The sequence below is a fragment of the Pithys albifrons genome, chromosome 8 (assembly GCF_047495875.1).
Source record: "Pithys albifrons albifrons isolate INPA30051 chromosome 8, PitAlb_v1, whole genome shotgun sequence".
Classification (NCBI taxonomy): domain Eukaryota; kingdom Metazoa; phylum Chordata; class Aves; order Passeriformes; family Thamnophilidae; genus Pithys; species Pithys albifrons.
In genome coordinates this window covers 6,325,962-6,352,255 of record NC_092465.1, presented here as the reverse complement: position 1 = coordinate 6,352,255, position 26,294 = coordinate 6,325,962, and the positions used below count along the sequence as shown (strand labels likewise).

Below are 26,294 nucleotides of genomic sequence, written 5' to 3'. Positions count from 1 at the left end.
TTACACAGCCAAGGGTTGTGTTTGTTTTAGCTGTAGAGATATGTAAATAAGTCTTGTTGTGTTCTTTCCTGCTGCATTCTGTAGTGTGAGTTTTGTGAACTGCGTTTCTAGATGGATTGATCTGGCATCAACGTAGGTTAAGTAGAGAGTTAGCCCCTGTTGGGTACAATGGTTTTCCCATCAGGAAGTTATCATCTGTAATTTCTAGAGCTATAAAGATGAGTTACTGGTAGCAGCCTGAGACCAGAAGATTGTGTTTTCAGAAAAAACCTGTTCCATTTTGACAGTTTGTTTTATTTTTTATGCTTTTCTCCAGTCAAAGTGCTTATTTTCTTATTTGTTTATTTTCCTTTCTATTTATTTTCTTTTTTTATTTATTCTTTGATTTGATGTTCTGTTAAATAGACATTTTTTGATGCATCTCTTAGGCTGTAGATTTATCAACCTTCCAGGTGCTGTTCTGCTGAACTACTGGTAACTTTAAAGCAAGTAATGATAGCTTTTGATCCAACCATTCCTTCCCTGCTTGGATAGAGCTGGAGTGCTCACAGTTTCAAAATACATATGAAACACAAAGCGTGGTTATAACCAAGGCAGCTGGATCACTAACTCGGGATCCAGCTGTGTCTGGAAGGCAACTTTTCTCTTTGTTTTACAGGCAATTCCACTGCAGTTAAGCAGTCTCGGTACAGGATTATCATTCAGGATTCTGCCAACGGGGGACAGGCTTGTCCAGACACCTTGTATGAGGAAAGGGAATGTGAAGATACTCCCATCTGTCCAGTGTATAGGTAAAAACTGTGAGCTTGGGTCCTGCCTCTGATGGGTGTCCACTTCTCCATTGCTCTGCACAATTTTTGCCAGAAAATGACATAATACTGGAAAATGCAGAGTTAGTACAAATAATGTGCCTTGCAATATGTGAAAAAGCAGAGTTCAAACTGTGGATTTTGGTAGATCTGACATCATCAGAACAAGCAGCATTACACACAGCTCCCAGAAATGGCAACCTCAGGCTCTGCTGTGTGTAAGGGAGCTCTTACTGGCAACTCCCCCCTCATTGTATCTAAAAATAAATATAAGCTATTTTGGGACCACAGGAGCTCAACTGCCTTAATCCTAATTGTATGCTTATTGCAGAAACTCGTCTCTTCCCCTGATACTCTCACACCAGTGGATAATACACACTTAAAAAATTACTGATTAGACAAACAGTACAAAAGGGCAGTTACTCACCACTCCTCATTAAAATTCTGTGGTCCATCTGTTACTGTGCAATATTAGTAAACAGAAAAGCATTATATCTTTGCATGTAAGTCTGCAGCCCACACATCCCATGGGAGATGGTCTCAGAGCACAGTGAGGAGCTGGAAGTGGTGCCAGGCAGGATCACAGCACTCTGCTCACCATGGAAAGCTGCTCTCTGGTGCTCCTGGCTGGCACATGTATGAGCACAGGAAGCACAGTGGGAACACCATCAGCTGTATGAGAACAGGCTGGCAGGGGAGAGCCTGATTTCAAACCCCACTGGAGATACTTCCTGTGTATCTTGTGTTACTTTGAACCTTGCCCTGCAAAAGTGAGAAAGTGGAATGTTGTTGGAGGAGGATGTGGCTTTCTAGAAGGTGAACCTGGCATCTAAATTTCAGTTCAAAATGCGTATTTCAGGTGGAATTGCAGCTTTTTTGCTTGTTTTCCCTTAAGTCTTTATAGTGAATCATCATTAGTAACTGCAGTTTTTTGCCTGGATGTGGTGTCTGGTTTTAACCACTTCCCTGTTCACCTTTTCCTGTGGCAGGTGGAAGACCCACCGCTGGAGTCCCTGTGTGCCGGTGCCAGACTCGGTGAGACAGGCTGTGCCAGGGCAGAGCGAGGCGTGTGGGCACGGCTTGCAGTCAAGGGGTGAGCTTCCCCTATCCAACCTCTGAGTATTTAAGGTGTTGGTGTGTGGCATTTCAGGAGGGTCTTTGCTCTTTTACAGTAGATAATTTGGAAGTTTGCTGAAGTACTCTATAAAATAGAGTGTTTTGGGAAGTGGATCCATTGTACAGTTTTTCTGTGGGAGCGTTGAAGTACCACTAACACGATGGTTGGTTTGCAGTACATGAGGAGATTTATGCTTAGTGTTCAAGTACCTTCACTAACATGCTCTTCTTCCTAAAGCTGAAGCATGTGGGCTTTAAAAGAATTATCTGTAGGCCTCTATGAAGTAATCCGTTCTTGGTGCTAAAAATGGAAAGGATAATTTTCCCATGATTTTAAATTTTACTAATGACTTGCCTGAGGCCCGATTTTCGTTAAGACTGTTGGAGAAGTTCAGTGTAGTAAAGGCTTTGGGCTCCTGCCCTTGGCGTAATTAAGCACTTAGAAATTACAGTGATCCCATTGTCTGAACAGAAGTGTTGAGAAGAATGTCACTGTTCAGAGTATGTGATCAGAGTCTGCAGTGGTGCCTGCAGGTGGCTGGAGATGTGGCTGTTATCAGTCTCTTGGGAAATCTAATGAAACCTTTAACAAAAGGTTATTTTTATTGAAAAAAAATTGCTACACAGGTACGCTAACTGAGGAAACTTGACATAATAATTTACTCCTTCACAATGGTAGAAGCTATTCTTTAAAGATGAAGTGAATTTCTTATATAATCTGGAAACAAAGGAAACAAAAGAAAAGTTCTGACAGTATGTGGGATGTATCTGAAAGAAGAAATGTGTTTTAAACTAAAACTCAGATGAGTAAATATATTTAACTACGTTTTGACCACAAACTTTTCCACAAGGTTTTCAAATCTGTAAATTGTATTCCTCAGCCTCAGTCTGAAGGGATGGTCTTTATGATCTAGTAGGCGCAGGAACTTTGTATTCGTCTTACTCTGATAGAATTAGAAGTATAATAGAGGAGTATCTCACTTATTTTGACTCTGTGAAGAACCCTCGAGTAATTACACAGGCTATGGGCTGTTCTGGTGTAATCATGAAAAACATCTCAGACCTCGGTGGGTTTGAGCCAAAATTGTTTCAGTGCCGCATTCACTTCTTGTAATTAACTGTGGCTTTTGTAACAGCTTTGGTTTTCCTAATTACATGTGGTGATAGAACTAGTCTGCCAGGTATTATTGAAGGTGAGTGGGGCCTCAGGAAAATGAGTCTTCAGATTAAACCAATGGGAGAAGATTTTAAAAGATATTTTGTATGAACAAGGGGAGTGATCTCCACAGAGAAGGCAGCTGAAGCCAAGCTGCCAAATGACCATATTATGTCCAAAAAAAGAAGCTGCTGGATGTTCAGCAATTCTGTATCTCATCTATGGAACTGTTGAGTAAGGGAAACTTTCCAAAAGCTGCTGTTAATACCTTGCCTTGCTGCTACTTGAGCTCCTCAGGAGCAGCTCCTGTGCATGAAGAGGTGCTGGGAAGTGGCAGGGGACAGCCATGTAGCCAAGGGAGGTGTTTTCTCACATACCTTGCAGGGTCTCTTCAGCTTGTAAACCTCGACACTGGAGGACTTCTGATCCTCTCACTCTTCACCATGAAGGGGTTCTTTGAAGGTATTTTTGAAATAATGTGAGATGCAGGTGAGGATTGGGGCTTGTTCAGCCTGGAGAAGTGTCTAGTGTGGAGTTCACAGGGAGCCACACTTCTAGAGGTGCACAGTGGAATGACAGAGGATGCCAGTCATAGACTGGAGTGAGAGAAACTCCCAGATTGCCCAGAAAGACTGTAGATTCCTTGGAGATACTGAAAACTCAACTAAATAAGGTCTTGAGAAGCCTTTTCTAACTTTGAGGTCAGTCCTGCTTAGAGCAGGCGTTGGATCTTCAGAGGTCCCTTCCATTCTAAGTGGCCTTGTCTGAGTCTCTGAGTCTGTGGATTTTTCCAGGGGAATCTCTGCCAACAGTAGAAGAATCCCAGGTGTTAGAATAGATGCTTTCCTGCAGTATTCAGGCATCCTGCAAATGAGCTTGCATTTGAGGGATCATCACCACTCCACACAGTAATTGGCTTACATAATGTACCAGTGTCTTTAGCCAGTAAGTGCTCCTTCTCCAAAGAGTATTCATATGAATTTGCTTAGTTTCTTTTTACCATATAACAGCAATTACCCTTTACCACTGAAGATAATCAGTCTCACTTTTCCTTGGAGCATCCATTTTTAGCTTTTTTTTTCCTGTCCATACACTGACTCTCACATAAAAAAAGAGGATTTTACTTTTCAGTGACTGTCATATCCAGCCAATTATATAAGGACATTGAATTCATATAAATTATTTCTAAAGAAAAACAGAGTGTATTTATGTGTACCTATTTAGAACAATTACTCTGCTGAGGGAAAATTAGGTCTGAAATGACATTCAAGCTCCATTCTTTCTCTTGGATAGATTCTGAGATAGATACTTACAGATCTTGTTCCATGAGTGTTTTCACTGAAATTGCATGTAAACGTGCTGTGTAATATGCAGAAGATATCACAATTTGTCTGTGAATAATAAGCAGAATAGCCAAAGAGATGACAGCTGTCTGAAGCTTGATTTTTTTATGGTTTCAGCTTGGAAAGATACTGCACTAATTACAATAGCCTTTCAATTTTTATACCAGCTTCAGTGGACTAACTTACTCAGAAAACAGTCACACGAGAAGGAGAAAAGTAGCCTTTAGAACTAATGAATATAGTTATTATTTAAGCTTAGTTGAGGTGTGATTTGCAAAAAGCCCCTGAGCTAGGGCACTGGAGTAAAACAGGGTGGGGATGTTACTCTTGCTTGACAGTAGACAACACTTCTAACAGTAAATGAAAAAGCTTTACAAACCTGCTGGATAGCTGTCATTTTCCTGATAGGGGACTAATTTACTAGGAGATGACAAGACTGTGAGAAAAGGTTCTGCACATGGGTCGGAGCAATCCCAAGTACAGGTACAGTCTGGCTGGAGAATGGATCCAGAGTAGCTCTGGGGAGAAGGACTTGGGGGTGTTGGTTGGTGAGAAGATCAACATGACCCAGCAATGTGAGTTTGCAGCCCAGAAACCCAGCCATGTCCTGGGCTGCATCCAAGGCACTGTGGGCAGCAGGTCCAGGGAGGTGATTCCTCTGTCTGCTTCACTCTGATGAGACCCCACCTGAAGTGCTGCATCCAGCTCTGTGGTCCTCAACATGAAAAAGATGTGAACCTGTTGGAGCACATCCAGAGGAAACCACAGAGGTGCTCAGAAGGCTGGAGCACCTCTGCTAAGGAGACAGGCTGAAAGAGTTGAGGTTGTTTAGCCTGGAGAAGAGAAGGCTCTGGGGAGACCTTAGAGCTCCTTCCAGTACCTAAAGGGGCTCCAGATCTGGCGAGGGATTTTGGACAAGGGCATGGAGTGATAGGGCAAGGGGCAATGACTTCAAAATGACACAAGGCAGGAGTTAGATTAAAAATCAGGAAGAAGTTCTTTGCTGTGGGACTGTGAGACACCGGCACAGGTTTCCTAGGGAAACTGTGGCTGCCCCATCCCTGGACGTGTTCAAGGCCAGGTTGGATGGGTCTTTGAGCAACCTGGTCTGGTGGCAGGGACAAGATGATTTTCAAGATCACTTCCAACCCAAACCATTCTATGATTTCATGAGAATTGCTTCTGCTTCAGGTGCCATTCAGTGACTTTATTGTTCTCAGATATTTGTGATCCTTCAGAAGGATCCTTCAGAAATGACCTCTCCTTTCAGTGCTGACATGAGCAGCCACCTTAGACATACACATTTTTTGGAAAAAAAATGTGTTGCTCATTACAAGGGATTGTTAAGGTTTAATTAGCAGATGGAAAGCCTGTTTCAAGCAAGTGTCTTTGAAGGCTGCTTCAAACATCATTGATAAAGGAAATAGACACGTATTAAAGACCAGACTGGTTTAATGAGACTCTGCTTTAAAAACTAGTCTTGGAAATACACTGACAACATGATTATGAAAAGAGTAGTTACCTTCTAAAAGCAAGGAGAAGCTGCAGCAATAGAACATGTCATGCTTTATTTCTCCTGTTCCTTCTACTCTGCTTTGATTCATTTGGGGGATTTGACCAATCTCCCCCTTGTAATGAGACAGTAAGTCCATCTCAGAGCTGTAGCTCCCCGTTGCAGGAATACAGAAATGCTGTGACACAGAGCAGTAAATATTTTTAGAGATAATTTATTGATTTGTACACAGGAAAACAGCAACAGACCCACCAATGCAGTAATGAGAAGCTACTCCTCTGCTCTGGAGAAGGGCACTCTCCCTGGCTCACTGGAGGTCACAGGTGGATCAACCCTGGGCAGCCCCATTGGGTATCTCAGTAGCATATTTATTCTGCTGTGCTCTAATATCACTCCATGTGTGATGTATCTCCTTCTTTAACTGTGTTGTAAATTCACAACACGTGGACTTAGCTAAGGTGGTTAGTGTTAAATATAACCTGTTTCAGCTGAAAAGTTGATGTATAAATTGACAGGGAAAAAGTGGAATGCAGGCAGCACTGGACTCAAGCAATTTAAGATTCCTGTCTCCTTCATTGCAGGTTTCTGTCTCTTGCTCTGCAGCTTCCTGATAGCTACAGGGACAAGACTGATTTTAGACTTAGATTCAGACCAAGAGCTTGTCATCCTGAGAAAAAAATGGTAACAATCTGGTATCTAAGTTTTCTGGGTGTACCTAAATGCAGTGATAGTTCCAGTAAAATCTTGTATCAAATATAGGCAGTACTGTGATCACAAACATAATAGTGCCTAAGATAATGTGTGCATATTAAGCAAGATGAAGGGTTGAGTTTAGATAGAGCCTCTTAACATTGATAAAAAACATCTACAAAAGTACTTCAAACAGGCATCCCTAAGCTGTATTATCTTGTGTATTATCAATCAGTAATGGCCATATACATTGCTGTTGTTTCTCCTGCAATTATTTTATGGTAACCTATTTATAATGAGTTGTGCCATCAAAAAAGCATCAGTGTTACTTTTTTTTTTCCTCACAAGATAGTCACCCAACAGTTATTCCCTCTTCTGCAGGTACTTAATAGAACTGCTGATTAGCTAAATTAACAGATGTATTCATTGTAATTTGAGTTGCAGAATGCTTTTGCAGAGAATTACCAATTTCAGGAAGTACATATTAGAATCCTGTGATAATTTACAGGCTAAAGGCAATGTGATAACCTAAGGTTTACAAGGAGTGCATTTATGATGGTAAACGTGGCAAAGACTCGAGTGCCTCAGTTCTCTGGTGATATTTTCTGAGCAGTGCTCTGTGCTGCAGTGCTGTGTGTAAATCTGTCCAGCTGATAGCAGCTCACCTGTCATCAGCAGCTCCCTCCAGCATTAACTTTGTCTGCCAGGACAATGGCACCTTGAGCCTTACTCTGAGTGGTGCTGGGGGATTATTAGTTTGTCAGGGTTTTTCCTGATGGTGCCAGTCCTGGGTAACACGAAGGGAGCTCAGCGAGGTGAATTTGGCTGGTCCCAGCCAGAGCCCTGGTCTGTGAGACACCTGCCTGGCAGCTGGTGGCATTGGGAGCAAAGAACTGAGGGGAAGGATAAATACCAAGGTAAACACAGGAGCTGAGTCTTATTTGTGGTATATTTAAAAAGGAAATTTGTGAAGCAAAGTTTGTCTGGGATGGGGTTGAGGGTCAGGGGGAGATTGCCTGTGCATGATGAAGAGCCTCAGCCTGCTTTATCAGCCTTGGCTGCCTGGGGCTTCCCTGGTGCTTTAGAGGTGGAGTCCCTCTACATCATATTGCAGATTCATGAAAGATGTGCTTCCTGTTCTGTTACCCTCCTGTCTCTGTCTCTTTTTGCTTATAAACACTAAGGTTTATAAGGTGGTAAGAAACAACCAAACCAGAACTGATTTACTATTACTTGTCTTTGATAATCTGATTTCTTTCCTTGATGAGGCAGTGGGCTGGAGTTCAGGCAGTAAGGTAAGTGGAAAGCAGCACAGGTAAATATTCTCTTGATTCAGCAAGACATTGAGTGCAGTCCCACATGACAGTCTGAAAGTGTGACCTAGAGAATGCAGGGTGAGGTGCTCGTGCAACTTACTGAAAAAATTCCTTCCAAGCTCAGTTGTCAGTTGTTTGCTGTCAGCCAGGCAGGCTGTTTCAGATGGCTCCCCACAGGGCACATGTGTTCTGGACTGTCTGCAGTGTTTGCACTAACAGCGTGGATGATGAACTAGGGAGTACATCTGTAACACTGCTGGGTAATTGCAAATGGTGAGTGCTTTGAAAGGCAGACCAGAAATACATGTTGGATAAATTTGAGCATGCTCTGAGATCAGAAAAGTGAAATTTTCCTGAAAGAAAAGAATGTGGAGGACTTGCACTGTAGAAGGTGGGCAACAGTACTGTGGAGGACAGTCTGGGATTATGGACTGTGTATGAGTGGCATTATACTGTTGTAACAAAGCACTCATCATAAAATAATGTATTTTGTACATTTTCCTTCTTATCTCCAAGCTCCTGAAATTTATTCATCTGTTTCCTAAAATAGAATATATTTATCAGCTAATCCTCCCATTTAGTTTTGTTCCATAACACCTTCTGCCACTGTGAGTAATGACAAACAATTCAGATCAAATAAAACCACCAAAACTTTCTCTTGGGTAATTCTAATTCCTGGTTTGTCAAGAGATTCAGAATAGATTAGGAACCTTTTTGCAAAATACCCAAATTTCATTAATAGAAAGAAATAAGGTATTTAGGAGTCTACCTCTAGTGAATACCAGTGAACAAATTAAAATCTCTTGAACTTAATGAAACTTTACCATTGCTTTTGTATTTAAAACTAATCTTCATTCTCGGGGAGCTACGTATATCTGCACACAGGAGCTGGAGAGATTGATCACTGCAGTATGGATGTGTGATTACACAAGTCTAGATTGTGTCTAACATCCATCAGTTTACCTATAGGCCTTGATCCTTACTTCCCAAAGCCTGGGTTTAACTGTAGATTTGATACTAGATTAGTTTCATGCAAAAATGTGTGTTTCACAGAGGGGAAAACAAAGAAAAATTAAGGAGAAGTAGACAAAAGTGCAATACTACTGCCATGTGTGCATTTTTAGCCTTCCCTGCACCAGTGGCATGAAGAAGATATCCTCTCCCAGACTGATTTTCCATGGAATTAATTTTGTTTTGTAACATTAGAATTGACTGGGAGCAGGAGGGGAGGGGACAGATGAGGCTGTGTGAGGTGTGATGGGTCACTCTCTTGGAGCATTTTGGCTTCCTTTGATATGCCTGCAGTTTAATTTATGAGAATTAAAATCACCTGCTCACATAGAAATCCTGGTGCTGTAGCAGAGGAGTGTGTGTAGCTGTGTGCTTGGCTGGGGCCTGCAGCTGGGCACTGCACTGGGGCATGGAAATTCATCCTCATATTTTATTACATCCCACTGATGTCCAGGTAATGTGTTCTAGTAGACCAATTTTTCTTCCTTTGGGTGTTAGTTGATAGGACAGGGGGAAGAAAGATTGATACTGATTTTCCAGTGACAGGTTGTTCACACAAGACTGATGGTGGACTGCCCTCCTGTTTTTAATGGGGGTGTCAGCAGGCATCACAGGATGCTTAAAACTATATTTCAGCCTGGGTCTGCCCAGCTTCCACCTCAGGTAGAGCTGTTCAAGGAGTATTTCATAGGTGGTAGGAGAATTGGCATGACATTGCTTCATAGACACTAACTAATAGCAAGAGAGACTCCATGTCATTCCTGTCACTGTAGCCTTATGCCAGCAACATAAAAATTGAGGAGACTCTTGGAGAATTTGTGCTGACAGCAATCTACAGTGCAGCATTTTATCCAAAGGCAACTCAATGATCTGTAGACTTCCTGTAAAATAAAGGTGATGAAGACTGCATCAGATAAATTACATATATTTGATTTCCTTCAAAAGCAGGACAGGAGACTGCACTCTGTAGGAGGCAGCAGGTTTAACTATATACTTTTCTTATCTGATAAACAAAACAAATACCTGCATCTTAGTACCACACAGTGCATTTGTTTTCTGGAGGGAAAAAATAAAAAGCCTAATCAAGGAGAATAGTCTTTTGAAGCCATAAGGCAGGAACACTGAAAATGCACGATACGGGCATGTACCGATAGAGGGATTGTTAAAAGATCAAAATAATGAGGAGTAAAGCAGAGGGACATCAAAGCTTTCCATGCTATGTATTTCTGCCTTGATTAGGAGGAAAGAGGGAAGGGGGGAAAGAAGGTTTCAGATCAATAGGAAGTGGCCCAGTCACCTCAAAGTCAAAGGCAGCACCATCCAAATGTGTACAATTTACAGGAATTGCCAGAGCATCTCAATCATAAAAGTCCCACAGGATCTGACAGTACTCACACCATATTTAACAGGTACAGAGAGAGAGCCGAGATCATCTTATCTGAAGGAAACTCCTTTTTAAATGTAAGGGTAGATAGATTTTCATTTTGTCTTTCATCCCTCTGATTAAGTTTAGCTGTCTTTGGTCCTCCCAAGATTTCTTTTATCTGGTGTGTAGTCTGTATGATCTAAGCAACTATCATTGGCGAAAGTCATTTTTGGGGTCCTTTTTTAAATGATGGATTGTCATTAAACAGAGTATAGTAGATGAAAGAGGTCCAAGGAGAACCAAACTGTGCTGTGACTGAGGAGGATGAAAGGCATAATGAGAGACATAATGAAGAGCAATCTCTTCCTCAAACTGGAGACAGGCCCTTCCAATTATGACTTGTTTTTACCACCAACTTCCAGTGATTTAAAATCCTAGTTCTGAGCAGTTGATTCAGACTTTTCATACAAATCTTGAGAAATTTACATTATGTGAGCAGGAGGCCTGGGTGGTCACACGTCGTGGTTTGTGCAGAGGATGTTACAGACAAGAACAGAAGTCTCTTCTGTGGCCATGGGTGGGTTGTAAGCAGAGCTGATCACACAGACTTGTGTGCTCTTTATCAGAAGCACAGGAGCCTTTCCATCCCAAAACTCTGTGTTTCATTCACTTGGAGCCTGAAACACAAGGGTTTCTCATCCTTAATATTTTATGTGGGCTCATGTAACTGTCACTGCAACCAGCTGTAAAAATATCTGATTTTTTCATGTTTTTCCTAATCTTTTGGCCCGTGTGTATGTCTGACGTACCTCAGTTCAGTGGGGTAACCCTGCAGTGAGTAAACTGTTGTAGTTTCTTGATGATATTCAATTTAATTGAATCATCCTTTGTTCTTGAGACATTTGTGTCCTAGTTGGTCTCTTTTTGTTTGCTATTTTATATAACACTTTCACATCCCTCTTGTTCACCTCTCTGTGTTCAAGCAGGCCCATTCAGTACTGATTTAGATCTACTTTTGCTTTTATAAAATTTTAATTTCCTCCTTGTCACAGTTGTGCTGTTTACAACCCCAAAGACAATTCATGCCAAAGCTGCTGTGGTTCACAGGGAAATTGTTAAAAAATTCATCTGAGCTGAGCAGGATAAGATCCAGGTTCTCTGGAAAATGGCCTTAAGGAGAACTTTTCTTCAAATAGACATTTTAAATGGGAAAGCTTGAAGCATGACCAAAAATAAGCAAGTTTATTAAAAAGGTTTTATACTCTTAGTTGTCAGGAAAACACTAGAGATGTTACTCTCACAGTCTTTACCCAAATAATACCTTTTTTGTCCTTAATAGTCTCATTACCTGGGAGGATGAAGACTTGTTGTTTATTCTTACAGTACTTTGGTACCAAAGGGATTTAGTTTGAGAAATGGACAGTTCTGGGTTGAAATGCTCATCCTGCTTAAATCAGTGGAATATTAAAGGACTCCATCACTTGTTTGGACTTTCCCCTTCCCCATCCCACCAAAAAAAATCAACAAATCCAAATGGACAAACAAAAAAACTTCCCCAAAATAACAAACAGAAAAAAACAACCAACAACTGCTGGTGAAAGGAAAATGGAGATGTTGAAGGGAATGCAGAGTTTGATTTATAGCATATATTGTTCATTGTCAGACTGCTAATGCTTGGCCTGTCTGGGCAATTTCCTTCCAAGGAGCTTGATAAAAGTTGCAGTTTGTGTTTTCCCTTATTCTGCATTAGTTAGAAAGCACTTCTTACTGGAAATTATTGAGTCACATTTCTTTCAATAATTAAGAACTAATACTCAGCATGAATATTAGCATCCTAAATGGCAGAGCTCATCAGTATGGCTTACTGTAAATCTTGAAGCACAGGATTTTTTTTAAAATGTGACATTTCACAAAGGTGTCAAAGGAACCCTGATGTCATGTTCATTGACTCGAATTTGTATATTAATGTTACTCCAATCCCTTTATGTCGCCAGTAGAGGTTCTAGACGTGAGATTCAGTTTCAGAATAAATGAGTAACCTTGACTCAAACTGTCTTTCAGAATTCCCAGCATCTTTCTTTCAAACAGGTGCACCAAAGTTGACAGTAGAGTAACTGGAAGTGACAGGGGTGCTTATGAAGTGTTTGCACTTGTGAGAATACAGCAGGTGACTGTGAACAGGTCAATATTTTACATTTGCTTTAGGTGTCCAGTGGTGCTCTTTTCTGTTGCCACTGTTTCAGAAACACTGAAAATACTGAAGCAGCATCTTTAACACTTTCTAAAACAAGTCTGATGATTGTAGTTGTAATACTTCCAAACATTTTTGCTCTTGGAAACACCCCTTCTCCACTTTCCTTAACAGTATTGTCATTGATTTGCTTCTGAAAAGACTCAGGAGAGGGTTTTGTCTTCTTTATTTATAATAAATCAAGGGAAACTTCATCCAAAAAATTGGAATTCCCCTGGAATAAAATTACTACACAAGAAAAAGCCATCTCTATACCTTGATGGCAATAGATAGTAATGAAAAAAATGTCACCTTCTAACAAAGATTTTTCTAAAGTCAATTTTTTTGCTGGCAGCCGCTGGGTTTGCCAGGTGCTTGTATCATTTATTAAAGGATTGCTGATATTGGCTTGGTGAAATAGGGGAAGTTTGGAATAATATATTCTGATATTTGACAGAGTTTTCCCGAAGTAGGGTATTTTGTAAAGTCAAATTTGGATCTTGGATGTGAAGCCTTGTAGCAAATGTTACTTTTCTGATAAATTCTGGTCAGTGCTATTGTTTCTTTTTGACAGTTCACTGAAGTTTCAGCCCCACAATCGTGTATTTGGTTTTTTGTGATGTGCCCCAGGGTGATTGAAATTTCTCCAAGTTCTGTCTTTTCTACTGTCTTTTAGATATTAACAGTCTGCATCTTGGCTTTTATCCTGGTCTTTGTGTAGGCAGAGGGAGCGCCTGGACCGGAGCAGGCAGTGCGAGGGATTCAAACAGCCCTATTAAAATGTAATGGGCTTGTCGAAGGCCATCTCCTTCAGCATCCCTTTAATTCAGGGTGAGGGAGATCAGCACATCCCTGGGGGATGGAGGACGTGCCAGGGCAGCATTCCCAGCCACAGCTGTGATTGGAACACGGGGCTTCCACAGCCACTGCCCTCGCTGCCCACGAGCTTGGTTTCTCCCTCGTGCTCTGGGAGGGCATCTCAGTAATAGGCACTTATTAACAGTATCTGAGAAAATCAAGCAGAAATTGGTCTGCAGAGCCGAGCAGCTGCCTGCAGACTCTTTGAAGAGTTTAGGGGGTTCAGCTGTTCTGTGGCGCTTTAACCCCTGGAACACACAGTGTAGTCACAGCAGGGCTTGTTCAGGGGGCTCTGGAGGATTTGTGGGGCAAATTAGAGGCCCCCTGTTTGTAAGAAGTTGCTCTGGCCAGCAGGTGCTTTTCTGATACCACTTTGAAATGTTCGGTTAGTGGAACTCATGGCAAGCACTGCCTGTGAGATGGATGTGATCATGTCTGAGCAAACCTACAAGCAAACAGGGACAAATTTGTGTTTTAAAATAAATAGATATCTTCAATGCCTAGTTTCATGGGGTGTAAATTTTCAGATAATCTAAGCACATCCGCTCATAATAATTAACTTCTGTGGTGTATGAAAAGAAAAGCTCCATCAGCTCTGTGGTGTGGTGGGTTGGATTGCCTTCTCTCTGCTCATCACAGTGATTAATTGCAACGTTTATAGGAAGATGGTTGCATTCATTCACTTTTGGTTTTAGATCATGTATCTATCTGGCCCTTTTTTAAGCTTATTTAAATGTTAATACTCTGCAAATCCGCTATGAAAGCATAAACTTTCCAATTTTCAATGCTTTGATGAGAAACAGGGCAAAATGTGTCTGCTCAAATTGTCTTATCTGAAGCCTTCCAAAGGTGCCTGTGTTTCCTGGTGAGATCAATTTCACAGGTAAATGTAAATAGTGAAGAGAAGCTCAAAAGAAATTTAGAAGGATTATGGAATTTCATTTGACACTAATTGCTGATATTTCCAAGGGGCAAACTTAATAATAATGAAACTTATTAGCAGTTTGCAGTTGGTCCTGTGGTTTGGCAAGTATTACATTTGTACTGTGAGTGAAATGATCGCCTGATGTGTTTTCAGAAGTTAGATACACTTAATTTTTGGGCTTTAGTTGAGTAAAATTTGATTACATGCCTTCTGGAAAGTAAATGTTTGGGTTTGCACTGGAAGGACAGCTGTCAATTAGCACTAACCTGTCAGTCAGGCTGATGAGGAGAGCCCAGTGGTCCTGGGGTATTTTCTCCCAGTGCAGTCATCATCTTCTTCCCTTGCTTGCAAACCATTTAATATGTGTCCCATCGATGGAGTTCAGCCACAGGTTTTTGTTGGTGTTGAATTTGCCCACTCAGAATGGTGGAAGCAAAAGAAATGTGTGAGGAGCATTGACTGAGCAAAACTCTGAAACTTGTACAGAATTGGGCTTACTATTTAAAAAGCTTTCTGTGTTGCTCAAATCATATTGATTAAATGATAAACAAAGTATTTTCTTGAAATTGCAGTTACTGGCATAAACTCCCTGATTGAATTATGTGGCAAACAGAACACTGTAAGGGAAAATGTCTTTACCAGTTACAGTTATATATATTTTTTTTAAGGATTTCTTATTAAAAATTTCATCTCAGGGTTTTCTCAGAAGATAAAATAGACTCAACAAAGAAGTTAATGCAAAAATAAGCTATTGCAGTGGCATCAATGAGCAGATACAATAAGCAAATAAGCAATTTGCAGATACAGAGTCAACATCCCATGAAATGTTTATAAAGGTAATATTTAAGATCTCATAAAATCAAATTGTATTCAGATACAATAACAAAAGTCAGTAGTAAACCAGTGGAGATTATCATAAAGCAAAAGGCTCTATTCCATTTCAGAGGTTTTCTTTAGTGCTAAACATACTATATGTTTTTGTATCATCTCCACCCAATCTTTGCTTACCCAGTTACTCGTGTTTAGAGTGCACACATCCGAATCAGACTGCTGGAGGCATGTGGGTTTTGATGCAAAATAATTTAATTATTAAGAAAACCTTTCAGGATTCACGGTGCTGAGCATTTTTAGGATTTTTTTCCTCCAGGAAACAAGCTCTTTTAAAATGAGGCTACACTTCTTCATTTTCTTTCCATGTGTCCATCAATCTATTACAGGAAGAAAGTTGATGTATTTAACTTTTTTCCTTTTTTTTTAATAGTCTCTGCTAGATGATGACTTGTATTTTTCTACTAATGAAAAATAACCCGATGCTCACTTCTGCCACATCAAGATCAGTTTCTCTAAGTTTGTTAGAGCCAGGGTTCATTAGGACAGACATTTGAAATGGGCAGCTGACCCCTGATAGGCCTTTCCCTGAAAGGAAACACTCTGGGACTGCAGCTGACCCTCTCAGTGAAGGGTGGGCCAAGCTTGGGCCAGTTTTTGAGGTGGATGGGAGAGTGGACAGTGCCTGGTTTTTGCCACATCTGCAGGAGGATCCTTTGTTATCTTTAATGCCTGTTTGTAATTCTGATTTTGCATGTTTGTGCTGCAGTCTTCTGCTAATCCTTAGGAACCTGACCCAATTTTCACCTTTTTTTTCTCTTTTTTTTGTTCAAGGGCAGGGAATAGGTTTTGACTGAGTTTAGCTGATCTCTCATTGTCCAGTTTATTCCCTCTATCTTTGTGCCCATTCCCTGACAGGAGAGCTTTCACTTGGGCTTTTCTCTTTTTTCCCTGAACTGCACCTTTTGTGCATTTTGTTTTCCCTACCAGCCCAGCCTTCCAGGACACCTCACTTAGTTTTAATGCAGATATATTTATATGAATGTGTTAGCTGTTCTCCATTGGTTCCTCTTCATGGCTTATGCTCTGCCTGAGTAGAGTTTCCTCTCCACCCTGACAAGCCAGATGTTGCCAGTTGTTCTCTAAAGATTACTCCAAAGATGGAAAAGATGTTTAATATGTAAATAAAATTTTAAAAAATCATCCATCATTTATATGTTCTTTCAGAGGAGCTGCACCCCTTTTACATCACTATTCCTGTCATGTGAATCAACCTGTTAAATACTGGGTACAACATGGTTACAATTAAAAATGCATGTTATTGTGATAATTGTGTAAACATTTTGAGTCTGATTTTAGGGCTTTGGTGAGTAAGTTTATCCTTATTGTGAAGTCTTAGTTCTCAAAGCTGATGTATGATAAGAAGGTGATGGAGGAGCTGTCCTGACTCAGGAGGCGGATGCAGGTGCCCCACTGGGCACTGACTCTGGATTTCACATGGGGTGAGTGCACTGGGCAGCTTCTTGTGGGGGACAAAAATCAGCTCCCATTTCTTCATTTCCTGTGGTAAGTTACTCTGGAAAGATTTGTTTAATACTTGTAGCAGGTGTCTGTGTTTGCTATTCTGTGTTTTTGTAGGTGTAGCAGATTTTGTGTTGATAAAGAATAATTTGATTTTGGAAGGTGATTCTGTATAACATGTTTGTTTGGGGTTGTTACTGGAGAGTCCCATCGTAACCATAATGGAATGTGTATTAAACTTAATTTTAAACAAATATGATAGAAAGGTAGATAAGCATTTGAAACATTTAAGTTAAGCATTTCCTCACTTCTTCACATTGTTTGCTCCTTCTATTTTTGGGAGAGGACTGTCAATCTTGCATCTTTTAACTTAAATGTAACCTGTATACACTTATTTTTTTCTGGAATAATTTTATACAGTGATGTGAAATGAGCTTCTGTTATATTGGGCAATGTAGAATACAAGAATCTCTGCAAAGTGCCATGTGATTCTCAGGGTTTTTTGTTTTGTGTTTATTATATTGGAAAACATTGTAGTCTTATCAAGACTTCTCATTTGTTGATAGTAGACACATCAGTATTGGCAGCTCATTTTTTTTTCTTTTTATTAGAAAAAACTTATTGAGTAGAGAAGAAAATACTATTTTCTTTTTTATATGGGTACACAATTCTCATCACAGATAATGTGTTTTGGGGTGATTTTTTTTAAGCTTCACTGTGTTTTTACAGTTGTATGATTACCTGCACAGTGGGTAAATAGTTAAAATAGATTTTATGATTTTATTTATTATTTATTTTCCACAACTCGAGAACAACTTATTTTTTCTTATCTTGGTGTAATCAGTAACTTTACCAATAATATTTTTCAATAGCTTTTTCTTTGCCTTTTGTCAAAGTCTAATTTTGTGTATGTCGTAAACCATAAAACTTCAATCTGTAGTATTTAATTTAGGATTATTTTGGTACTGTTGATCCTTACATGGAAGGCTTTGAAGATGTCTTTGGTTCACACACTAATGCTTTATGAGGCAAACAAATAAGTAATTCAAGCTTTGTAGTCTGTGTGCTACAGAATGACCTAGTCATAATTTTTGAATTGACGGTCAGCACATATTAAATTGGATCATCTGATTCAAACAGTTGTATTTCATGAGCTGCATTTGACAGTTCATTGTCTTATCTGTGAGAACTCCTTTCTTCCTTCATCTTGCCTCAAAAACGATATCCATGCAATTGAACTTTTGGTAAAAGTCAAGGTCACAGCTTTGGAATAAAGCGTTATATGGGAATTGCTTGTCTTTGTGTTGAAAAGGTGAGTAAATCAAAGTACTGATATGGTAATCTAGATCTGTGGTGTCTTCTCTTGCATTTTATTGAAGAGAAATGATAAGAAGTTTGCTTGACTTTTAAAAACTGTTCTTACTGAAACTTTCTGGAGAAAATGCCTTAATAAACCTCTATGGAATTAACCCTGCACTTATAAAAAATAAATTAAAAAATTGTGAATGGCAGTAAATTGTAACTCATATATAAAGATATATCTTGATGGCAGATCACACAACTTCTCTGGGATGACAGGAGTTAGGAGCCCGAGGGCCTTGCTGGGGGAAGAGCTGTACTTGGAGTTGAGTTGGACACTTCCAGCCTCTCAGGCTACAATTCCTATTCAGATTCTTTATTCTTTTTCTGTGTGTCATCCTTTTCACTGCTGGGCCATAATCATTTTGAACTGTGGGCAAAATTATTTTCAGCACTGGCCCTTGTTCAATTCCCTCTTACCCATGTTTTTTAACACACATCCATGAGATCTGCTGATTTAAGGTGAGAAGCAGTAAAATAAAAATCAAAGTTGCTTCCAAGGATCCTTCTCTTCCTTATTTGTTGATTCAAACTTTCCAGCTTAACCAATTCCTCCTTTATTCCTGGTTCCAGTGCCCTTATAGGCCTGAACGAAGGCAATGGTTTTTGTAGCCTCCAGTGTGTTGTTGCTAAATTGTTCACTAATTTATAGTGAAGGACTGATATTTATTACATACACAACCCCCATATTTCTCACTGGTGTGGCCTTGACCTACTGAAGACCAGTGTTAGCTTCAAGGGTTTGTTCTTTGTGTCTGGGGAAAAGGTATCTCAAATGGCATTTTTTTCCCCCTCAAATGAATTATTCATTATTCTGAGTAAGTGAAAACCGTGGATGAAATATTGGCATTTAATAATGTAATGCCAGAACCTTCTGGCATAAAGTTTCGTAGCTAGGCCAATATTTAAACTGTTGAACAACGTTATTGCTCTACTAAACCCCATCACTTCACATGTCTCTCTGCAAGACCCACTGTTGCCTCAGGCTGTAAGTGGAAGATGAGGTTTTATTATAAGTCTCCTGGATTAGGTACACAGGAACCACACTGGCTGACATTGGCTTTGATATATAGGAGCAAAAGTTTATGTAGTCATTTCTGCTGTTTCTATTCTAAAAGTTAATTAACTGATAAGATATAACCCTGGAGCATGGGCCTTCAAATAGGACAAGACAAAGAGAAATTGAGACAAAGGTCTGATGCGACGAATGATCTCGGAAAGGCAAAATGCCAGGGCAGTAGCTTAGGGAATCTCCCAGTTCTGTGGAGCTGTACAGTCTGAATTTATTTGGCTGTGCCTTGTCAAACTTGCTTATAAACACAAATTACTATGAATTCCTGCTATGTTGTATTTACACTTTGATTACAGCTACTGCAAGACTTAGTCTCCCAAGTACAGCACATTTGTATGGAAAGTTCCCTTTCCTTTGAGCTTCTGATGAATTAAAAAGCTGCTATTTACTGTTTCTTTGAAATACACACTTAAAATTCCAAATATCAGTTCTTGCCTCTGAAAAGGAAATGTGATGCGAATCTTGATGAATTTTCAAAGTATTGAGTTAGTTTTACATTGAATTTTATTTCCTAAATAACTCACCTAAAGTGGAAGAAATAATTAATAGCTTTGGGAAATTTTGGAAGTCCCTCTGGTTCTGTCCTCTTGGTTTTAAGGGACTTGGTAGTGCTGAGCATAATTGGACGTAGACTTTGCTCCCTTTCCAGGGAAGAAAGGGTCAGATGCTCCTCTGGGCTTCATGTCACTGAGGCAGCCTCAGGTCTGAGTTACTGATGTGCTCCTTAATGATGCCCTCCATGGCTGGGTCCTGCTCCTCCAGAGGTGAACAAAGCTCCTCATGCTCTGTGTGAACACCGAGGACTTCCCAGGGGTGTGGAGGGTATTTGTGCTCTTACAGGAGGAGGAAGTTGGTGATAAATAAAGTTGCTGCACTGGCAGAGTATGAACAGCCACTTCCACTTCTATAAAATTTTATTCCAAGTTAATTTCCAAAGATGACCTTTCTCTGCTGTTAAAGCTCCTCAATTTAAACCTTTGATGTTGTAATGACAGTTGGTAGAAACCTTCTACATCAAGAAAGATTCACACACAGAGCAATTTTATGCTCTGAGCTCCAGCAAAGATGAACAAAACTTCACAGGTGAAAAGAGGGTATAAGATGAGAATCAAACTGATAATTCTATTATAGCCAAGATTAAAATGGTTTTTAATGGAAAGACTGTAGTAAAAGGAAATGTGTTGTAGTGTCCCAGCCAGCTCTACCCCAGGGTTGGCTAGAATGAAGCACATGAAGATTTGCTAAAATACTATTAATCTTCCAGCAGGGTGGAAAGTATTTCTAGGTCTGATGCAATTTAGTTCCTGTTGTAATTTTTAAACTTTCATTTAAGTGCTTTATTCAGTTAAATAAACCATAAATTATATGGTCTGAACCAATGGTAAGGAAATCACGATAGAGAAGTTGTTGTGTCCAAATATTGTATCTGTTATATATGAACGATCCTACTGTGATCATCAATGTTTGGATTGTGTAATTGCTTTAGTAACAAATGTTTGCAAGCAAATGCTTCATTCTTAGAAGAATCATTAAAAAGGAAGTGTAATAGGATCTGTTTTCCTATTGAAATAAATGTGAGTTTACCCATGGTTTCAGTAGGAATGCAATCTGCTTTATAACCCCCCCTCCATTATAACAACTTAGTGCACATTTGAGATAAGTAGAAGCAGCTAAGTAAGAAATGTTTCTTGATTTTGTTTTCTGCCTGTAAGAAAGGAAGAGAAGATCACTGTATGGAAAGCATAACATCCTGTCAGATATTTCCCTTTCCATCTCCTCTGATCTTCTGCCTTGTTAAGAGACTGGAAGGAGAAAGCAAATAGTCCCTTAAGATCTGTTGGCTTCAAAAGAAGAGTTAAAAGTAATGTACTGGCAGTGAGAATGGTCTGAACAGCAAACTTAAGGAAAGATGGTTGTAATTATTTTTATTATTCTGAAGAGGCAAACCTGTTGGATCTGTTTCACTCGCACACACAAAAAGTTCATTTAGCATGACCCAGGGGAAATACCACTTCTTATGGGAATCAGTGTCTTTTCTATGCCCAGCTTAGAAATGTACCCTTCACTGTCTTGGACAGTTAGTCTCTTTTGGCAAATTTGGGTGTCCTTTTTTTTAATTTTGTTTGTCCAGTTTTTCCCCCCCCTCCAAAGAAATGCTGCCCTGAGGTGGGGTTTCTGCAAAACACTTTTCCCCTGCACAGTAGGACTGTTTAGGAAGAAGTATAAAAAGCCTTTCTGGATGTATAATTTATACATTATATATATATGTATGGAACGCCCACACATCAGAGCGTGGCTTTGCTCTTACTGGGATTCCAATCTGCGTACTTAGTTTTCCTACTGGGTAAATCTCCTGAAAAGCCTCAAACATTTAATTTCTCAAGGTTGTGGGTGGGAAATTTTTCACAATCTCCTTCTACCTTTCTCACCTTTAATCTACGTACAGTGTCTTTACTGTACTTACACTGTGCTGACCCTTCAATCTCAAGTCCAGTATCTTTATTTTCTCTCATGAGGTGGACAATATTATATGATGGCTCAAAGATACTTAATTTAGATAACGTGAATTATTTGAGCATGTGTTTCTATTAGCTTCAGTCAAAGTAATTTTAGTTGTTTTATCAGTTTTAGGCTGGGGATGAATAGCCAGACTTCAGACCTCAAAGCGTTTAGTATTCTTATCTGTTCTTTGGAAAAGTGATAGTTTAGTGGAAAGTTTTGTGCAGGACCATATCTGCAAAATCCATTGGTACTTTTAGCAAACTTTCAGAGCAGTTTCAGTGAGAGGAATATAGATGAGGATGAGGGGAAAAGTTGTTGAAGGGACTGTGTATGTCTGCAGTGCTGCTCCCTGAGAAGGGGCCAAGAGCAGAGAGAATTTTGAATACCAAAATGAGAAGAGCCAGAGCAGGGGACTGGGGAGCTGAGGAGGAAGGGCAGATTGAGGTCTTTAGGTGGTCCCTTGGACCACAGTGTTTTACATAGAATGTTGAGAGAGTTGTGAATCACAGAATCGATTGGGTTGGAAAAGACCTCCGAGATCATCAAGTCCAACCCTTGGGCCAGCTCCAGTCCCTTTACCAGATCATGGCACTCAGTGCCACGGCCAATCTCAGTTTAAAAACCTCCAGGGATGGGGAATCCACCCCCTCTCTGGGCAGCCCATTCCAATGCCTGATTACTCTCTCTGGAAATAATTTTTTTCTGCTCTCCAACTTCAATTTCCCCTGGCAGAGCTTGAGCCCATCGTGCCCCCTTGTCCTATTGCTGAGTGCCTGGAGAAGAGACCAACCCCCACCTGTTGGCGTGTTCTGCATTTAGTTTCGGTGTTTCAATGCAAAGGGGGAGGTGGAGTGAAATGGCAGTGCCTTCCAGAGCAAGATTCCACATGTATTCTCCTAAACCCACATAATGCAATGTTTTTGAATGGCCAATTACCTGAAACTCGTTACAAGTGATTTTATCAAACCCAATATCAAAAAAATTCTGGCTGAAATGGGCAAGTTTGCAGAGTTGTCTTTTGAGGCATTCCCAAGGTTGGGTTTGCCATGGGATTTGGCTGCAGTGTTGAACTCTGTGCTGCCATTGTGAGACAGGACCAAAACCTGAACCTTTCTGGAATAAAACGGAACTCAGAGATTCTGAGTTCATCCAGCTATCACTAAAACTGTGTCCAAGGAATGTGTAACTGAGGCAGAGCTTTCAAAAGAAAGTCAGTTCTTGCTTAATCAGCCAAGTGATTTTCCAGCTTGATTTACTAGAAATACTGTAAATGTTGCTTTTGTTTTCCATTTTCTCTCTCTTGTGCTGCTTGGCATGCTTGATTCTCTGTATTTACTGTCATCTCAGTGTGTGTGTTTATAACAGGATGTCTTAGTTTTATTTTCAAGTTGTGGAATAAATAATTCATCTTAAATATAACTCAATGATAGGCGCTACAAAGAAATTGAACTCAAGTGATTTTAGTAATTGTGGGCCACAGAAAGGAAAAATATCAGCATATTTTTGTATTTTATGTTCTCTGAAAGGAGCATAATTTCTATCATTAATCATCTAATGCACTTCCATTGATTTTCTTTTTAATAGAAAATGAAAGTAAAAGCAATTCAAAACCTACAGTAATGATAGGGAAAAAAGGGGGAAAATTGTGAAAGCTTCTTTAGACTGATTGCATAATGTAGAAGCACTCAGATTGCAGTTATTCTCTGACCAAAGTAAATTTGAAACATTAAAAACTCATATTATTTTGTCTTTCTGGCCAGACAGAGTGTGGATCACAATAAGAAAACCCTTGTATGAAAATAATGCTCCACATTAATGTATCAATCCTGTATTCTGCATTCAGCGTGTGGGTGGGAGAAGGAATGGCCTTTATAGCCATATATTTCTCTCCTGCTTCCCTTCAAACAGAGGTTCAGTTCACAGATGAGGAAGAATAAAACATCAAGTCACACAACCTGGCAAACTGACACGTACAGCTCAGCTCTTACAGCAAGTCTAGTCCTGTATTCCAAGCCAAATGATAGATCACCTCATCCATAAATATCAAAGAAAAATTGCACTTTCAAGACTTACTTTAGGTGGAACAAAAAGAGGTGAGTCCAGCTGAAGGCATTAAATGGCAGAGGCTGCACTGGAGGTGGCCCTCACAAAGCTGCAGCTGGGACTCCTCCTACGGCTCCTGTGTCTACATTAACTTCTTTTTTTCCCATGTCCATGTCCTGCTGTGAAAAGGCTGGAGAGAGAAACCAACCTAAAGAGCAGCTAAAATACGGACCTTTAACTTGAGAAGGATCTTCTCAGTTGTGCATGCTTTTTTTCTTCTCTACCAATTCTATCCCAAACTTCTCCCTTTTCCCCTCCTACAACCTCTTCTCCATGCTCATGCCCTGCACCCAACTTTCTGCCCATTTCTTCTCTGACCCCTTCTCATGCAAATCATTTCAGTTGCTTTCCTTTATCTTTTCAGCTGATATTTACCATCTTTATTGCATCCCAACCTCATCTCAGGCTCCCTTTGTTTGTTTGTAGAGCACGTTGGTGGGATCTGTGTTTATCCAGCGCTCTGTTTGCTCGGTGACATTTGTTAGCCCTTTAGCACTACTGTCAATATCATTAATAATTACAAAATCAGAAACTGGTGACCTCAGAGACAGTTTTCCTACTGCATAACTAGTTGTTCAGCTCTTCCTTAACTATTTTTACTAGATTTGTGTCTGTGATGTCCTTCCTGGAATAGTTTGTTCTTTTCTTCAGGTTGACTTTTAGTGTTTATCTTATGGTTTGCTTCTGTCAGTCCAGACATTGGATACATTTCCTTGCAGGGAGTGCTGCTGCATCTAAAGGGGATGCCACAGGCCTGGAGTGGAGTCTATAGTTGCATCCTTATAGAATCAGGACCTTAGATTTAAACCTGAGTCTCAGCAGAGCCTTATGTTATGTCTTCTATTATATCTGCTTCTGGTCTTCTATAATTAGAGATTGTGTTAACATACCAAGAACAATATAAATGTTCCACCTGGGATTTTGAAGAAACTCCTAAGTGTAAAGGAGCATCGATATAGAAAATAAATGAGGTCACCCTGAGTTATGAGGCTATTCTTACAGTCAGCAAGTCTGAATTCTTAAATTATTTTCTTCTTTTTTTGGAATGTGTTGCCCCTTAGCTTCTTTTTCACTTGTTGTTAGTGACATGTGTAAGAAATTAAACATTATTGTATTATGTTGGGATACCAGGAATAATTATGCACCACAAAAGGAGATTTTTCCTGAACAATGAGAAGGGGAAAAAAAGCTATATTAAAATAATTTCTTTGAGTTTATACACTGGCTTTGATTTTTCACACATCCTGCCAATTTGAAGCCAGGGAAGATCATTACCTTGTTGTGCCTACACCTCTTGGGTGTTAGAGCTCTCATAGCTCATCCTGTTGTTCCTGTAGTTATTCCAGCCATTTGATTTGCACTACTGCATAGCTTCAGTTTGTTTGGCCTGAGTGTACCTTCTTGGAATTATCAGTCATTGTTTTCAGATGTTCTAATGACATTTAATTCCAGAGTTTTGAAAAGACTAATTTAGCTTTCCCAAATTGAAAGTGCCACGGTACAATATAATTTTGCTGGTTCACATTTGATACTCTCACTCTTTATTTACCCTTTGGAATCTGTTGAAATGCATTTTTAAAGGAGAATTGATTATAACTTTGGTAAATGAATATAATTACTGAGGCTGTCTGTAATTGGATTTTTACTTAAAAGGAATTATATTTATGTTATCTTTCCTTATTGGATGCAGTGCTGTGCCTATAATATTTCATTCTCAGTACACCTCCTTTTGTTATGACCATCTCTAATGCTCTTCCAAGTCAGGCCTGTGCACCTGAGAGCACCTTGAGTTCCCCCAGTTTGGTGTTGCCATGGCCCTTTGGTGGTGATGGAATGAAGAACCTTCAGCTCCTCTGCAATTTGACAGCGTGCAAACATTTGATGTCACCATCTAAAAGTTTATAGAACAAGTGTCTGCTGTTTGCTTTCAGTTGAAGAGAAATGTAGTTAAAGAATATAGCTTCCATATGCTCCTGTGTGCCATATGCTGAGGTGCTGGGATACAGCCACGCTCTTGTGGGTGGAGATACAAAGCCAGAAGACAGAGACTGTCTCACTGAATATCCCCTTAGCAGCCCTTGTTCAGTCTCCCAACAGGACCCCGTGGCAGCAGAAAGGGCAATTCCCTCCCCAAACTGTACATTTAACACTTGACTTATGCCTTAAAAAGTTATTTTCTTTCAGCCTCTTAAACTTGCCTGCCTTTCAATTGAATTCGTGATACTGTGTTTATCATTACAAGAGTAGGTGGCCTTTTTTTTATTTTTGTGCCAGCAGTTCTTTTTATATCAACAGAACTGCATTAAAATGTCATCCCACAGGTTGGCCCCAAGTGTTTAATTCCAGTTTGGTGGTGATGACTGGTGGTAATAAAAAAGAATAGCGGGAGTTGAAAAGGAAATCCTGCATTTCCCCTCTTCATGGGAATCAATATTATAATTTGAAAGCCTTTATCTGGCAGTGTCCTGTTATTTGCTGTTTTATTCATATGTTTGTGTCCATTTTAAATGCTGCAGAGATGGTAGAAAGCACACATTATGTCTAGGAGGGATTTATTACTCTGATTTTTTTCTCAG

At 39.9% G+C, this 26,294-nt stretch overlaps 1 protein-coding gene across 1 annotated transcript in view; it reads left to right on the top strand.

Moving 5' to 3' along the window:
• THSD7B (thrombospondin type 1 domain containing 7B) overlaps positions 1 to 26,294 on the top strand; it is a 310,428-nt gene that overhangs the window by 180,805 nt on the left and 103,329 nt on the right. Inside the window, exons 12-13 of the mRNA XM_071562679.1 lie at positions 659 to 791; positions 1,799 to 1,902. Of these exons, the coding sequence (XP_071418780.1) occupies positions 659 to 791; positions 1,799 to 1,902 (237 nt within the window). The remainder of the gene's footprint in view (positions 1 to 658; positions 792 to 1,798; positions 1,903 to 26,294) is intronic.